The sequence below is a fragment of the Galendromus occidentalis genome, unplaced genomic scaffold (genome assembly GCF_000255335.2).
Source record: "Galendromus occidentalis unplaced genomic scaffold, Mocc_1.1 scf7180000076421, whole genome shotgun sequence".
NCBI classification, from domain to species: Eukaryota; Metazoa; Arthropoda; class Arachnida; order Mesostigmata; family Phytoseiidae; genus Galendromus; species Galendromus occidentalis.
In genome coordinates this window covers 1-13222 of record NW_003804410.1, presented here as the reverse complement: position 1 = coordinate 13222, position 13222 = coordinate 1, and the positions used below count along the sequence as shown (strand labels likewise).

General features: G+C 51.1%; 3 protein-coding genes across 3 annotated transcripts in view; 1 reads left to right on the top strand and 2 right to left on the bottom strand.

The window, feature by feature from the left end:
* Positions 1-6904, top strand: part of LOC100901382 (MAGUK p55 subfamily member 5) — an 11865-nt gene extending 4961 nt beyond the window's left edge. Inside the window, 13 exon segments of the mRNA XM_029113214.1 lie at positions 1193-1323; positions 1504-1744; positions 2260-2401; positions 2531-2766; positions 2881-3039; positions 4052-4250; positions 4411-4663; positions 4742-5155; positions 5264-5644; positions 5764-5911; positions 5992-6203; positions 6328-6479; positions 6596-6904. Coding sequence (XP_028969047.1) covers positions 1193-1323; positions 1504-1744; positions 2260-2401; positions 2531-2766; positions 2881-3039; positions 4052-4250; positions 4411-4663; positions 4742-5155; positions 5264-5644; positions 5764-5911; positions 5992-6203; positions 6328-6479; positions 6596-6728 — 2801 coding nt within the window. The 3' untranslated portion in view covers positions 6729-6904.
* A 1778-nt stretch (positions 6905-8682) lies between these two features.
* On the bottom strand, positions 8683-11119 carry Vps45 (vacuolar protein sorting 45). Its single transcript, XM_003739148.2, is given in 4 exon segments — positions 8683-10179; positions 10182-10442; positions 10544-10777; positions 10913-11119. Coding segments are annotated over 3 exon segments (1713 nt in total). The 5' UTR covers positions 10728-10777; positions 10913-11119; the 3' UTR covers positions 8683-8911.
* A 363-nt stretch (positions 11120-11482) lies between these two features.
* Positions 11483-13216, bottom strand: LOC100898969 (glutathione S-transferase class-mu 26 kDa isozyme 47). The gene is made up of 4 exons (XM_018641986.1): positions 12508-13216; positions 12171-12402; positions 11883-12082; positions 11483-11723 (listed from the first exon to the last, which is right to left on the bottom strand). The coding sequence occupies exons 1-4, from the start codon at positions 12617-12619 to the stop codon at positions 11575-11577; spliced, it is 693 nt and encodes a 230-aa protein (XP_018497502.1). The 5' UTR covers positions 12620-13216; the 3' UTR covers positions 11483-11574.
* Between the last annotated feature and the right edge of the window lie 6 nt (positions 13217-13222).

The window sequence follows — 13222 nt, the reverse complement described above, 5'->3', positions numbered from 1 at the left end:
CCTGATATGATTTCTAATGGATGGGGGACACTTGGGACTTTTATCTGACAAAGTATCAAAGTGGCGTCTCGTGTGGAAGTATGAAAGCGAAGCTTCCGAAAACTAGTTTTCTCTTTTTTGAAGCCTTAGAAACGGCCAAATAGGTCGATATTGGTATCAAATGAAAGCTCTCGACGAGAGCTTTCGATCGCGCTATCGCACGACTCTGTAGCTATAGCCGTTCTCGAGATAGAAGGGGTTGAAGAAAAAACTTCTCCGGGCATTTATTCCGTCCAGGAGTACTAATCAGATCCGGGACCATGCGGAAAATATTCCTCTCGAAATTACCTTTCGATTGAGACCCCACTCGATAAGATCGGTTTCCTAAGTCTGAATTTGCCCAGACCCTTTTACTCATTTTCTTGAGCAATTCAAGCTCCTGATTCTGAATCTGGAGCCGAGGAGCAGGCTCGAGCATTACGGGGCGGGAAAGATAATCAGGAAGCTTGGTGTTTTTTCCTGACGGTCTTTGTTTGAATAGAATGATAAGTGGACTGCACCTTAGCAACGGCATGAGCCTTCCTTATAGACACTATATCAGGAAGTCTGGATAGGTTTCGGAGTAGTCAGCTTTCTTGACGTTCTTCGAAACTTTTGGTTGGTATACTGGGTGGTCAAATCATAGAAAAATTCAGAGAGAAAGGAATTACACGTCAGCTGCTAGTGTGGAAGTTCTTGATTTATCGACTCCGCAGCCGCTTGAGTCATTTGGATTGAATTCTTGCCAGGAGAAAGTGAAAGTGAAGCAGTCGGAAAATTTAGCGGAGCGAGGGCTTCGCCATGAAGTCACCTCCAGTCGATGACTCAGCGAGCCGGAAACGCGCACAGCGAGAATCTTCAGCGTAATTCTGCGGAGAAGACACACGGGCCTTAACTCGTCACTCGCACGAACACAATCACGCGCATGCATGCGTAACACTCTGTTGGAACAGAAACAGCTTAACGTGTCCATCCGAAAGGCCATGTATGATTGAGTTGTAGGTGTTCCGAAACGATTCGAGGTCTCCGAGATATCTTTGTCTCCAAATCCGCGCGGGAGATGTTGCCTCCGAATCAGGGTCTCATTTCATCGCCAGTCCATCATTAGGTCCAATGTCATAAAGAAGGAGCCCGCGAAGCCAGCACTCAACGAACCGTATAATGTTCTTTCCAGCCGTGGACCTCGCACAGGACTGCGTCCAGGATGCTTTTGTGATTGCGGTGGAACAACAAGCAAGGGATCGGCTGGAGCGGCTGACAGCTCTGAACAAAATCACTCCGATTGATATGACGAAGCTCTCCCAGGTTCGTAGCCGACCTCGAGTCGGGGACAGAGGAGCTGTCGTCAGACAAGGCAAAATCGGAACACATTAGAATGCCATTAGACGCGGGAACTCGACCCGGAGGCACAGATTGAAAAAAAGCGGCTACGGGAATTTCGAATCATGTAAGCCCCGGATCCGTCACAAGCCCTTCGTTTTCCAGGAGTTAGATCAACAGTGCGAGCTCCAGAGTCCAGGTGGGCAGCAAGATCCGATTTACATCACATCCGTTAAAACCTCGCAACTGCACGAAGTGGCGTGCAAATCGCCCAAGTCACCGCTGCAATCGCAGGGCAATCTTACAACAACACCTCGCACTCCGCACCGGGAATCCCAAGCCGGCTACGGGTCGGGCCACTTTGATTTCAGCATAAAAAACACCTCCGCACAACAATCGGTTCAAGGTACGAGCCTTTTGACGCTCCCTCGCAATCCACATTCCCCACCTTCACCCAAGGCCGGTTCCTCAAGCAAGATCGCAGACAGTCAGCTCGTGGGAAAATTCCTTAGAAATCTCGTGGGTAGTCCGAGCTGTGACCGAGCTCGAAACAGAAATGAAGGATTCCTTGACGGAGTCGGGACATTGTTATGCAGCCTAATTAGGCTGCTCTTTGTATGAGTCTGGCTGGCTATGTGTATGTGTGGTAAGCTAGAATGACACATCGCTGACTGCGCATGCGCCGTCAAGCTCTCCTGGAGGGCATGAGAAGGCATCCAGGTGGTGTTGGTGGCGGTAACGATAGCGCGCAGCCTAAGCTGACGAGCATCGCGAAAACGTTCGACACAGCATCCTCCATTAGTTTGGCGGCATCGAGCGCCCGCTCCTCCGTGTTTCCGTTTTGTCTGTTCGGTCTCGACCACCACCGGGATCGATGTCGACCGAGAGGATGGACTAAAATCTCGGAGTCCGATTTCACAGGGATCCCTTCGATAACGTCGTCCCCTCGAACAGGCCGAAGGAGCCTAACGCCCTCTGAGAAGAGGGTTTCATTGCCACAGAACACTTGCACCTCTACTCAGGATCTCCAGGAGAATACGGATCCTGCATTGAATAAACAAAGGTACTTGAAATCATAACGGCGGCTCCCGTCGCCGAATGTTCAGCTCCGATTTTCCAGCAGAATCTGAGTGCCTTTTCGAGAGGTCTCCGGTCGAGTCTCGGTTTCTCTGATCAGCTTCCCCGCTTGCAGGAGCCGAACATCGAACAGGGGTAATTCAGGGAATTGGGAGTCGCTCGGTCGAAGTGCTTCCACCCGAAGCGAAGCCGGCTACGGGGCGCCAACCTACGGTCTCGGGGGATATGGAACACAGGCCAGTCTGAAAAGCGACCCCGGGGAAAAAACGCAGACACCCATATCGTCCCGCTGTACATCTCAGCTCAATATGGCGGACACTCAAGTCCAAGCGCCGTCTCTACAGTCGCAAAGTGAGCTTCTTAGAGCCGATGATCGCGTCGATCCGGAAACGCTCTCCGAACTGGAGAAGAAACAACATCGGAGCGGATGACGAGTCGATAACCGATCTCTTTCCGTTTGCTTAGGTCTGTCTCGTTGTTCTCTGAGAGACTCGAAAAGGCTACAGGCATTAGAACAGAACCCACCGGCTAGAGGAGTTGTAAATTCTGCATTTGAGAAAGACGGATCTGTCATCCAGAAACCAATTTCTCTCAGCGTACCTGATCTACTGAATGTGACGTATGGTGAGTTCTAAGCCCGAGCTGGAAGGGAAATTCCTAACTCTTCGAGGCCCCCCATGAAATTGCGGAGTAAAACATAATCTGTCAACACGAGAGATTTCGTCCCGTCGACACAAAGACCAGAGAAAGTCTCGTGGAGCAGATTGTACATTTCCTTCGTAAAGAATCACGTGTCGTCCGTGCTGTCGTATAGCGCCGATGCCTTCTTGACCATTCCATTGTGTTGTGGTGTGGGAGCTACCGCGCGTTTCTCGTCTGTTGCAAACCGTCGAAAAGAAAATGCTGAAATTTTGCGAACTAACTCGGGGCCGACTGACTGAGGATCGTCGGAAGTCGATCCAGAATAAAAGGATTCCGTGGTCGAAAGTTCTGACCACAATCCTGAAGTCGTCTGAGCAGCGGAGTGGTGTCGACACGCTCTTGCTGACTGATCCCTCCGACAGTAGCTTCACTCTGAGTGATATTTCATCGTGCGAATCTCAGATCAGACCGGGTTGGTTTAGTGTACACCCTTCCTCTTTGGGTTGCAACGTAAGAATTGCGCGACTCTGTTGTTTTCGTGCCGGATGTCACTACGTTCTATTCGAATCGACACCGCTTCCGACGGTGAATCAGAATGGGTGACGGTGCGAGGCCCGATCCGTTGCAGATATGTTTCGAGCGCTGTCCTTGTGATCTGTGACCACCAGATGAATTCGCTTCCGTTCTGCTCTACCCGGCCTGTTCCGCCTGAGGCTACGCAAGATCCGATCGTATTTTCTAGACTTTTTAAAGAAGGGATGCAATAACTCTCTGACAGAGTTAAGATTCCCGCGTGTCCTCGGGCGTAATATCATCCTATTCATTCGAACACGCGGTGAAGCGAGCGATTGAATATTATAAGGGACATTTCCCGGAATATTCGTCTTCCTGGAGACACTCAATTCAGAGCTTGTTCGAGTCAGCGCTCTTCGCTGTTTTGAGCGAAACCCCGGTGCGTCCATCGAGCTACGAAACGATTTTCTTCATTTTGCAGATGCCAATACACTTATGGAAGCAGCGAGGAGGATCGAGACCGCGGCTGCCTCAGAACCAGCCATACCGACGGGTGGAGTACAAGATCTGCAACGGCTGCAACAGCTGCTAGGAGACGACCAGTTCGCGAGGTGCCTCCACATAGCTGCCCTGGTGAAGAATATTTGGTGCTCACAGAATCCACCACCTATTCCGCTAAGGTATGTAGAAAGTATTGCAAAGTTGATTTCCCATGTTCCCCGGCTCCGATCACCTTGTATTTCGGGAAGGCGCTCCGTCAGTCGAGTTATCGGTCAGCTGGGTTCTTGCAGTCGTAGACTCTGGTGTGGTACCAATTTTTCTTTTCTTTTCGTTCCAAAGGTGCGATGCGCAGGAACTAAGCGGAGAAGTCGCTCTCGTGGTTCAGAATTTTCCCTTGGTGCCCGAAGCCAATGAACTGCTCGCGATTTTGGGCCGTTTCGACCTCGACGGATTATTACAAAGTCACGACGAAATCGCAAGACTATGCGGCGTTTACGAGCCCGTCGTGCCCGTCATCCTCCCTCATCAACATTCGGTACGTTCTCCCGCGGCGTGACAGGAGAACCTCCGGAAATTGCGGGATCCGCATGCCGTTCTTCTCTCGTGGATTTTATCTCTCGATGAAATTGATCGCGTATATACCCCCTATGACGTCCATGTCTCGATCCAGATGTCCACGGATGATATCATCCCGGCCCCGGTGGAAGACCACGTGTTCTATCAGCCCCCACCTCCGCACCAGATGCTTCAATGTACTTACGATCAGATGAATGACGGTGCGCTACTTCATCAGACGGATAATGTGAAACTCGTGAGCATTGACAAAACGACTGAACCTCTTGGTGCGACGGTGCGAAACGAGGGAGAAAGCGTCATCATTGGTCGGATCGTGAAGGGAGGGGCCGCCGAAAAAAGCGGAGTGCTGTACGAAGGAGACGAAATTCTCGAAGTTAACGGCATCGAAATGCGTGGAAAATCCGTCAATCAAGTATGTGACATCCTCGCCAACATGACTGGCACGCTCACGTTCTTGATTGTGCCAAGCAGGCAGTACGTCGAGGAGAAACCCCCTGCACCTCAGCCGGTGAGACTCTGGTAGTGCGTCAACGCCGCAGTAGGTTCTCCGGCGAGCTTTGAGACCGTCGTTTTGGGACCACGCACGGAAAAAAATTAATCCGAAGATTTCTCGCAGGTCATGCATGTAAAAGCGCACTTCGACTACGATCCCGAAGACGACATGTACATCCCATGCCGGGAGCTGGGCATCTGCTTCCAGAAGGGCGATATCCTGCATGTTATCAATCGTCAAGACTGCAATTGGTGGCAAGCCTACCGCGACGGAGATGATGAGCAGAGTTTGGCTGGTCTCATTCCGTCCAAGAGCTTCCAACAGCAGAGGGAAGCTCTCAAGCAAACGATTGTGGAGAATGAAAAAAGCATTTCGACACCGGCGAACAAGAAGAATCGTCTCCTGTGTGCAACCAGTGCCAAAAATAGGAACACCAAGAACAAAAAGAAAGCCAAAGACAAGTCTCCCTCCGAATCAGTAGAACCCGATCAATTAGATCCAGACGTGAGTTCGCCCCCGAAATCGACAGGATCCATATGACGCATATGCAGGATCTACGTAACGAATAATGAACAGCGACACGGAAAACACTTCCCGTGTTGAAATCCTCATTTTTCTTCCAGATGGTCACGTATGAAGAAGTGGCGCTTTATTATCCGAAAGCGAACAGGAAGCGGCCGATTTTGTTGATCGGGCCTTCAAACGTAGGACGTCACGAATTGAGACAGAAACTCATGGAGGACACTCTACGCTTCGCTGCAGCAGTACCCCGTAAGTTCGGCACTGGGCGAATTTCCTCGAGAGCCTCTTGCGTCCGGGACTTTATGCTACGAAGGATCCTCTCTCCGCAGACACTACTCGCCCGAAGAAAGACAATGAGGCCAACGGCGTGGACTACATCTTTATATCTCGAGCTCAATTTGAAAACGATATAGCAGCGGGTCGCTTCGTGGAGCACGGCGAATACGAGAAGCAGTACTACGGCACGAGCTTGCAAGCCATCAGGACGGTCGTCAACTCCGGGAAGATCTGTGTGCTCAATCTACATCCGGAAGCTCTAAGGGTTCGAAATTCATTATTTCTATCGGGCCTATGCGTCGGTGCCTCTAGATCGTTTCCGTGTTCATAGACGATAACCTACTCATGTAGTCCGAGTTTCTGGCCTAAAGCGGAGCTTCGACTTGCAGGTACTAAAAAAATCCGACCTGAAACCTTACGTGGTGTTCGTCGCACCGCCATGCATCGAAAAGTTGAGGCAGAATCGCGCCAAAGTCGGTGCGAGCACGAAGCCCGAAGATCTCAAAGAGATCATCGACCGTGCCCGCGAAATTGAGGACAGGTACGACGATTTCTCCGCTGCGGAAGTTTCTACGCCGCGATCATTTTCTTCTCAGAGTCCTAATCGGCCTCCCCTAAGTGCTTGGATGCAAAACTGAACGGAGCATTTTCTTGCAGGTTCGGAAATTATTTTGACATGGTGCTCATTAACAGCGACCCGGAGAAGGTCTATGAGGAGCTCTTGAGAGATATCGCTGCTTTGGAGCGCGAGCCCCAATGGGTGCCCGCGTCGTGGCTCGCGAACGAATAATGTGTCGTCCGAGAACAGGCTACGAGACGACGTACCTTCCGCGAAATCGGCGTGCAGACGGTAGTCGCGGGATAGATAATTTGACGAGATAAATGTTGAGAAGATTCTAGTCGGATATACTCGAGCGACTTGATTCTCTGCGCACTCGAATCCTGGGAGATATTCAGGGAAGGGAAAGAGGAGGAAAAGACAAGGGAGTTCCGAACTATTCGATACGTGAGCTCCGGCGTATCCGATGAGCAGACATCCGCGCAGTGATTCTCCGAGGGAAGCGAGTGATTTCGAGGCTAGACGCTCCGAGAACAAGGCTCCCTAGTCATCGCGATCGAGAGTCATTATTTGAAATCAGAATAGATCTATTCTGCAGAAGTCTTTCCAATCGTTGTGCCCTCTTCCCGTGGCTCCGGAAATGTTGTCAATCTGAATCGGGATCTCGGACGGAGGGAATCATACTGAATTCACAAAATCTAAGAGCTCACCAGAGCCCGCTGATCGAGGGACGATCCGGAGAGGATCAGAGCGACTCCACACAAAGAATGCAATAACATCATTAATACGATTTCATGCATCGAGCACGGGTGCACGGGTCCCATGCAATCTTTCACTGCCCTCTATCCGTAACGAGTTTGTCTGTCGGATTCGCCGAAACCGCCAAGCCGGACGTCATCGCATTCCGAATCCAAGTGTCCCGGGACCCTTAACTCTATGCAACGACGAGAACGCAAGCGGAGGAACACAGACACAGGAGGTGATGAATTCGACGTTCGGGGTACCCGTTTCAAGACTCTCCCGAGAGCGAGCCAGCATCGGACAAAAGAGCGCTCGCCCGAGGAGAAACTAGAAAACCTAAATCATGCATTTAAATCCACCTCGTCGCGAACAAAAATGACGAGAGAGTTGTTTGTAGCTGATACGAATCACATAATTCTATAGACCACCGATTTTGTTACCTTCGTATAGTGGATAATCGAATTGGTCGACGAAGACTGAGCGCCGCGCCGTGTGGACCTACGTCGGTCGAAGTCTTAAATAGTCTCGTCAGACACATTCTAACTCGATCCTAATCCAGATTCTTGTACTGTACATAGTTTAGGTAGTCGTACGATCACCTGTAATAATAATGATGACTAATCATTGAATCTATGACGCAATAAAGTAAAAACGTTGATTATTAAGTCTGCTCCTTCTTCTTGGCCTCCATGGCGATCGCCTGTTCTATAAGGGTGTCTATGTCCTGTTCTATGTCCTGTTCGGTCTCATCGTGGAGGGTGCATCCCCAGCGCCCCAGGATCTGAAGTTAGTCCTCCCTTACTCGCCCCTCGGGATGGGAGACATGGATTCCCCCGCCTGTCCAGCCTGCCCTGTATGTAGCCAAGGCGTTGTGATGAGCCCTTAACGCTCCACCGACCTCTTCATGATCCAGTTCGTCACTCCGACTCGCCTCGCTCCGGTGAGCTTATACGGGATATTTAAGACCCCAGTAAACGAGCTACAATCTGAGACGTCGCATCTCCCATCGCGTCATAAGACTCACGACCTCGTTCACTATCGCCGAGGAAAGGGAATTGACCCGAACTCGCTATCGGACCGTTCCTAGCTGATGCGTTCAATTTTATTCAACATGAGCGACCCACTGTGAGCGTTTCCCATTCGAAGAGAGAGATTTCCAAGCAAGGTTCCGCACCCTGGAATGGAATCTCCACTTACGCTGAGGTCCGGAATATATTGCGCCCCCTGTTCTCCACGGGATCTTCGGTTTGGAAAAGCTCAGAGCTGTCCCCCGAAAATCCTTTCGGTGTCCTCAACTCGCGGAATACCCCGAGGCTGGAACTCCCTTCTTCCCGCCTGGCTCCGTTTCGTGGCAAAGACGAGCGATGATGGCTTGTATTAAGGCTATAATGGTCCGAAGCGTCGGAACAAGATTGTGGATTGTGGAGCTATCGGAGTCCAGAGATGGTATGGTTTTATTCTCACATTCAGGAGACTTCTTGCGAGTCAACAGATCGCCGCCATATCAGAACCGAGGTCTCGATGACTGTGATTCGAGCATGGTCAACAGATAATCCTAGCAATGTACATCTATAGTTTTCGTTTCATGTATATGTATATATTACGCTCACGATGTTGCTTCGAGCGGAATTCGCTCTTGCGGGTTCGACATCAAGGTGTAATTGTAGGAATCGCTATCGTCTCCAAGAATCACTCGATTCGAAAGGATTCCCGGGTTTCTTGCGCTGGGACAACTTGATTTCTTCCAGGAAAGAGCTGAAATTATGGACATTGCTTCCACCCAGAAGAACTCGAACCCCAGGGAACTGCTGCATGATCTGACAAGCCACTAATGACTCCTCGTAGGTGACGCCACCGACCATGAAAAGAATTATATCCTGGTGCCGGGCGACGACGGACGCCCCACCTCCCACGAGGGGGTACGCCGCGTCTCTCAGTCGACCTCGCGCGATGTCGCTCAAGAGCTCCTTCACCATAGGGGAATGCTGAGTGTAGATGTTCTCGACACCTTTGAGACCTTTTATCATTTTGCGGGTGAAAGCCCTGACGTTCTCGGTCGTGAATTCGGTTGCGTTGCCTGCGGCGCTGCATCTACGATATTGATCCAGTACCATCTGGACGATATCTTGTTGGTCGCGGTCCATGCCGCGATGTTCGAGCATCCGCAATAAACTCGGCAGATCAGAACGGGGCTGTTTGTCGAATGTTATAGCATAGAGACAGACCAGTCGAAGCGCATCGATGTCCCGGGCTCGGGTCGACCCGATCAGCTGACGAATCCTCTCGTAGATAAACTGATGATCTCCCTGAGAGGCCATCTCCTGCTCGACTTCGCTCACTTCCAGAAGGCTGTGGGATCCCACGAGCCTGGACAACTCTCCAACTATGGCCACGTGTTTCGCCACTGTTCCTTGAATTTTTCGGAATTGGGGATAGGTTTCCACGAATTGTTTGATGTCCTGGATCGAGTCGAGATTCGCTTTGCTGGACTCGGACTTCTGCTGATATTCTTCCACCAACAATTTTATATTAGTTCCGATCTCGCCGAAGTTCAGATACTGGTTCTTCATGTAGAAATCGTCTTGGTCGGCTGAGAGCACGACATCGTGGAGCTCCTTCGCGACTGTTTCGAGATGCGATAAGTTTACTCTATTGTTCTTGATGCCGAGAAGTTCGTGAACCATCGCTTGGTAGGTCCATTGGTTCAGCATGGGCGTTACGAGATCGCTCCGTCGGTCGACTATGACCAATAGAGGGCTCAAGTCGCTTTTGGGCTCTTCGAAGAGCTTGCTCTCACGCATCATCTCTTGGTTGACCAGATCGGCTAATCGCTTCGCTATATCCGAGCTGGCCTGGTATCGGATCACAGGACACTTTCTCAACGATAGAAAAGATCCGATCAGACCCTGAGCACAGCGTTGCAACGCCGCGGGTACCAGCACATGCCCTCCAAGCAACGATCTAGATTCAGAGAGAAAAGATGCGGTGCTAGCGCAATGAAGTCACTGTAGCACTCTTGGACCTCTTTCACAGATTCGAAGTCATCCGCGTCGGCGAGTTTCTTCACGTCGCTCCGAGGAATCGAGTTCGAGAAGTGCAGGAAGTATTCCCCGTAGCGCGGAGCTCTCAGCTCCCCGATCAGGAGCTTGATGTTCGCTTCCGTTGGTCGAATGAAAACGATGCATTTCAGGTATTTCATCACCTCTGTGAAATTTAGAACGTCTATTCAGACCTCTTATTGGCCGAACGAATACAACGGTGGGATAAATTCACACATCGGGAGCTGAAAATCCTCGGCCACTTACCGTCGGACCGCGTTTTGTCGATTCGCTCGAACAAATAAACCTCCTTGGCCAGCATATCGCTCTGAGAAAACGCCACGCTCACGAACGATATCGTATCTCTATCCATGAGCAGGACTTTCATCCCACTCCCAGCCTGGTCGATCATGCCGTTGAGGTACAGTCGTACAGCCGATAGGACATTCATTTTGTCTTCAGTTTCCGGGGCCCAGTCCTCACGGGTCGAGTTCACGAAGCCTGTGAAGTGAGGAATCCAAACTCAATGGGACTTTTCAACATGTGCCTTGCAAGTAGACAGTGTCTTTGATTGGAATACTTCTGAGGATTGTCGTCGTTGCACGATGTTACAGCAACCGATTCTCTCCGGCTCACCTGAGTGGCTTCTGTCCGTCTCCTCGAAGCTTCAAGAGGCTCTCGGACTTCAGCTGCCTCCCACTGAACACCTCCGTTGACACAGGTCAGATTACCATGGCCAACGCAAGATGATCCCGGTTTTCGAGAACGAAACAGATGCCAGGATAGGAGGTGTTCCAAATCGGCGGGCCGATGACAAGCTTAAACGACAGAAAGCTGAGCCGCTCCGGAGCAGGGCTCATGGCTCATCTCCCTCGGGGATGACGTTCCGCCGCGCTGATGAGTCACCCTTCAGAGTCTGTCGTCTTGATATCGCGTTCCATCTCGAAAGTTCATTCCTCATCGAGACGGACGAAATCCTGAGGTCGGACGTGATTGGATGCATTAGGTCAGCGAGTCTCGGGATCGGGATGGTCGAGTTTCCCGCTGGACGGAACAGACGGGAAACATGCCGGGACCTCGGAATCATCGCCTAATCATCGCTCGAGGGGAATCTACGCTCCGACCGGCCCTCCGAATGGAAGAAAAAAGCCTCACCCCATTTTTCGATGCAATGTCTATGGCAAAACATGATCCGTCGACGAAGGCATTGGATGCAGTTCTTTTTATTCATTGTTCTCGGTGGGAAACTCTGTCGATTGAATGAGCAATTCTTCTGAATTCCCTTGAGCTGAACGGCTTCAATCTTTCTTAAATCCCCAAGTGTCCGCGATTGGACCGAGCACTGGCCACGTGATCCGTTCGGGAGACGCGAGGAATTTCTTCATCGCTGGCAGATTCTCAATCCTCTCCACGTAAGCGACCAGGTTCGGGTATTTTGCCAAGGAGTCTGCGAATGGAGAGAAGGAAAATCTTGTGAGCGCACAGTGGATAACGCCTCGCGCAGATGAATTCGAGTGGGCAGCCTGCGCTACCCCTGGAAGCCTTCAGATCTGCGAGTCATGAACGCGCTCGACTACAATGGCCTGAGCAGAGAAACATCGCTCACCAGGGTTGATCATTTTCTGCACGTCTAGGGTCTCGTAGAGGATGAGATCGACGTAGCAAATATTATCACCCATGAGGAAGAATTTGTCCTTGAGCCAAGCGGCAACGCTCTCCAGCTGTCTAGGAATTGACGCGGGATAACCCTCCGGGAACCTGAAGTCGATGATTTTGCTCCCGATGCCGTAGTGCACGTAGAACCACCTACAGAATAATGTTGAAGATTACAGAGAAGCGAATCAATCGACGACTTCCAGCGTGACTCGAAGTCCAGACCGTTTCGGGATCCTACCGAAGATCGTCGACTTGATTCTCGATCATGTCGAGCTTGGCATGTTCCTCAGGCGAAGCGTCTGCGGCGATACCGAGGAGTCCAGCCTTCCTGGCGATGTACTTCAGGATCGCTGTTGATTGAGTCAAGCGGAAGTCTCCATCGATGAGATAGGGTAGGTTCGGGAACTCGAAGCCGAGCGTGTTCTTCACCTCGAACCACCGGTTCCTGAACTCCGGGCTCGAAGCACCACCTGGGAGACTCATATTCTCAGATTAGGTTGACGCAGAACTTCTTCTCGCGGTTGAGCTTTCAACTTCTGGTTCTTCTGACCGGAACAGAAGGCGTACGAACTCACCGTCGAATTCATATGCAACGAGCTCGTACTCGAGTCCGGACACCTCGAGGAGATACTGGATCGGAGCGAATAAACCTCTCAGCTTCCAATATCCAAGGATCAGTTTTGGCATTGTTGCTCGAGCGATTACGACCGGACGTCAAAATTACGAGCAGCTTCGAGAGGCTCTGCCAGTCGCACCGCCACGACACGATGAAAACGAGGGTGAGAGAACGCATTTCTGGGGAGAGAGCGATCCGACGGTCAATTTGTGTAGCTGTCAGCTCAATCTCAGCGCTGTTTTCTCTTTGGCAAGTGACTCCGATAACTATGTACGTATTTTCCGGGGCAAAAAAATCCTGGTACACTCCTTGGGAAAGTCTCTCGCGAATGATGATCGGAGTCGAAACCTGGAGCAATATCCCCTCATATCGGGTCAGCCCGCGAACTGCGAGCGCCGAACGTATGAGTCTCCCGCATTGATTTTTCGTTGTCTCTCGCTGTTTTCGAGGACGCCATCCGAGTCATGTGCCGGCTCGTCCTAGCATAGATCCATGGAATCCCACAGGCTCCTCTGAGCATCTAGAGCTCCCTTGGCAAGGCTCGTCATGACCTTGGCCGGAGGCTAATCGAGTTTTCCTCTTTTTGCTCATGATTCACTCAGTCATGAAAATATGTGAGAGGGAAGAGCGGTGAGGGCACGTTGGGCCGGGTCGTGGCGTGGAAAACCACGGGC